Source organism: Lathyrus oleraceus, chromosome 7, assembly GCF_024323335.1.
Source record: "Lathyrus oleraceus cultivar Zhongwan6 chromosome 7, CAAS_Psat_ZW6_1.0, whole genome shotgun sequence".
NCBI classification, from domain to species: Eukaryota; Viridiplantae; Streptophyta; class Magnoliopsida; order Fabales; family Fabaceae; genus Lathyrus; species Lathyrus oleraceus.
The window spans coordinates 463,557,552-463,560,180 of record NC_066585.1 but is presented as its reverse complement, the minus strand read 5'-3'; the positions used below and the strand labels follow the sequence as shown (position 1 = coordinate 463,560,180).

The 2,629-nt window shown below is 32.6% G+C and overlaps 1 protein-coding gene across 1 annotated transcript; it reads right to left on the bottom strand.

Annotated features, from left to right (window-relative positions):
- Positions 1-528: 528 nt before the first annotated feature.
- Positions 529-1,831, bottom strand: LOC127104369 (uncharacterized). The gene is made up of 2 exons (XM_051041556.1): positions 846-1,831; positions 529-802 (listed from the first exon to the last, which is right to left on the bottom strand). The coding sequence occupies exons 1-2, from the start codon at positions 1,829-1,831 to the stop codon at positions 529-531; spliced, it is 1,260 nt and encodes a 419-aa protein (XP_050897513.1).
- Positions 1,832-2,629: the final 798 nt, after the last annotated feature.

Here is a 2,629-nt window from a genome sequence, read left to right as displayed (position 1 = left end):
TGATTGATATATCGGATTCTCATTGTAGTATACTCAATATGAATATGAACAAGCTGAGAGCTAATCTCTCAAATTTAATATCAAATTGTTATTCTCAAGTTGGTACTAGAACAATGATCTTGGAACAGTCATAATCATACGATAATGTTATATCGAAAGTTAAGATATATAACTCTTTTGTTCACACATGTCATCCCATCCGATTTGCCGTTGTCATATCAGCCAGCCCCTAAAATTTTGTTTGCCGCGTTCAGCAGGGCTGTCCCAATCAATTCAGAGGTCCTGTTCTAATTTTAAAAATGGGCATATATATATATATATATATATATATATATATATATATATATATATATATATATATATATATATATATATATATATATATATATATATATATATATATATATATATAATGATTAAAAACGACAAGCAAAAGATAAAATTATATATTAACAAAATGAAGTACCAAAAAATTCAAAGGTATTCTTTAAACTACTAACACCATTTCTTACAACTTAAATTATCTAACTACATAAAAAGAGTCTTCCTACGAACACTTTTTGAAGCAAAATCGTCAACTAAGTCTTCATATTTTATTGTCTCCAAAATATCATTTTGAATAGCTATTAATGTCAATCCATTAAGCCTTTCTTGTGACATGGTAGACCGCAAGTAAGTCTTTAACAACTTCAATTTTGAAAAACTTCTTTCTGCAGAAGCAACTGTCACAGGAATAGTTAATAAGATTCTATATGCAATAACTACAACTTCAATTTTGAAAAACTTCTTTCTGCAGAAGCAACTGTCACAGGAATAGTTAATAAGATTCTATATGCAATAACTACAACTTCAATTTTGAAAAACTTCTTTCTGCAGAAGCAACTGTCACAGGAATAGTTAATAAGATTCTATATGCAATAACTGTATTAGAAAAACAATCCAAGCCTTTTAAAAATAATAATATATCAGTAGGTCTTATGGTTTCTTCAGGCAACATTTCTCTTAGTAATTTCAACTCTGCAAAAAATTCATTCCCATCAATATCAGATTGCTCATTATGTTTCAATGCTTGCTCAAAGTTAGTACAACAAGACTTCAAAGTTGCATTATCTAATGATTGTAACTTGTGAGAAGTAAACAAGAAATCAAAAATACTTTCATATTCTTGGTATTGCTCAAACCTCTTATTAAGAGAAACAACAGCTCGATCAACAAGGTAAAGAAAATAATTAACTCTGAATGATTCTTCTTCTAATAGCTCGACTGATGGGATATTCAAATTCTCATCAAATTGCCTTTTTCTTTTAATTATACGCCTTTGAGGAAATATTGGGGTAATATTCAATTCCACCGCAATTTCCTTAGCGTTAATCAATACCTTATAAAAACTTGTTTCTCTATATCCCTCAAAATACGAAATCAACCCCTTAATTTTTTGCATAACAACATCAATAAGCATATCCTTTTCTTGTAAAAGCTTGCTAACAGAATTAATTGCAGATAATATTTCAAACCAAATAATTATAGCCATCAAAAACTCAAAATCACCAAGCTCATTTATTGCTAAGGATTTAGCTTCATTTTGTATTTTAGGATCAAGATCATTTTCTGACACTTCAAGCAAAGCTTCTGTAAATTCTAGCATTTGAGTTCTTATAGCTTTGACACTTTCTACACGACTCTCCCAACGAGTGGATGACAATGATTTTGGAGTCAACCCTTTTACATTATCTTTCCAAATTTTCCATCTCTTAGTAGAATTGGCGAAAATTGTATAAATGCGTTGAACAACTCCAAAAAAATTCCTAGCTTTAATACAAGAGTTAGTCATATCACACAATGTCAATAACTAATCTGGTCTAGCAATTAGACTAAACCTGTGACCCATCTAGTTCTCAGTTCAATTGGTTCGACCAACCGGTTCAGTCTGATTTTTAAAACACTAGACATGCACATCTCATCATTGTTCAACCTCACTGGCGCATATGTCTCACACTCCGCCCTCCATGCCTCCCATGAGGTCGTCACCGATACCATTTTTCTCGTCAAACGTCGATTTATGCGTTATGACCCTTTTTAGTCAGTGGGTTTTTGTCTTTCCTTATGTTCACCTCTGTTTCACTTTTCTGCATAATAACAACCTCTATTTTTATTTCACTTTTCTGTTACATTCGTCTTAATCGATGACGGGTTTTCTTTTCCTTGTGGTCTTCTACCCAGTAACTGGTAGTTGTAAATCCTATTGTTCCCCTGAGCGGAGTCTATCCTTGATATGTTCACTTTAACCGGTGACGAATTTTCTCTTCTTTGGTATTCTATCTAGTAACTGATAAATGTAATCCCTATTTTTGCTCCCCTTTTCAGAGTCTATCCTTGATATGTTCATCTTAACCGGTGATGGATTTTCTCTTTGATTGGTCTTCTACCCAGTAACCGGTAGTTATAAATCCTATTGTGTCCCCTCGCAGAGTTAATCCTGGATATGTTCATCCTAACCGGTGACGAATTCTCTCTCTGACGGTTTTCTATCCAGATTTCGATAGATGTAATTCCTACCCCTTTTTTATTCGGTTGGTATATCCTTGATATGTTCATCCTAACCGATGATGGATATCCTCCTTGACATTTC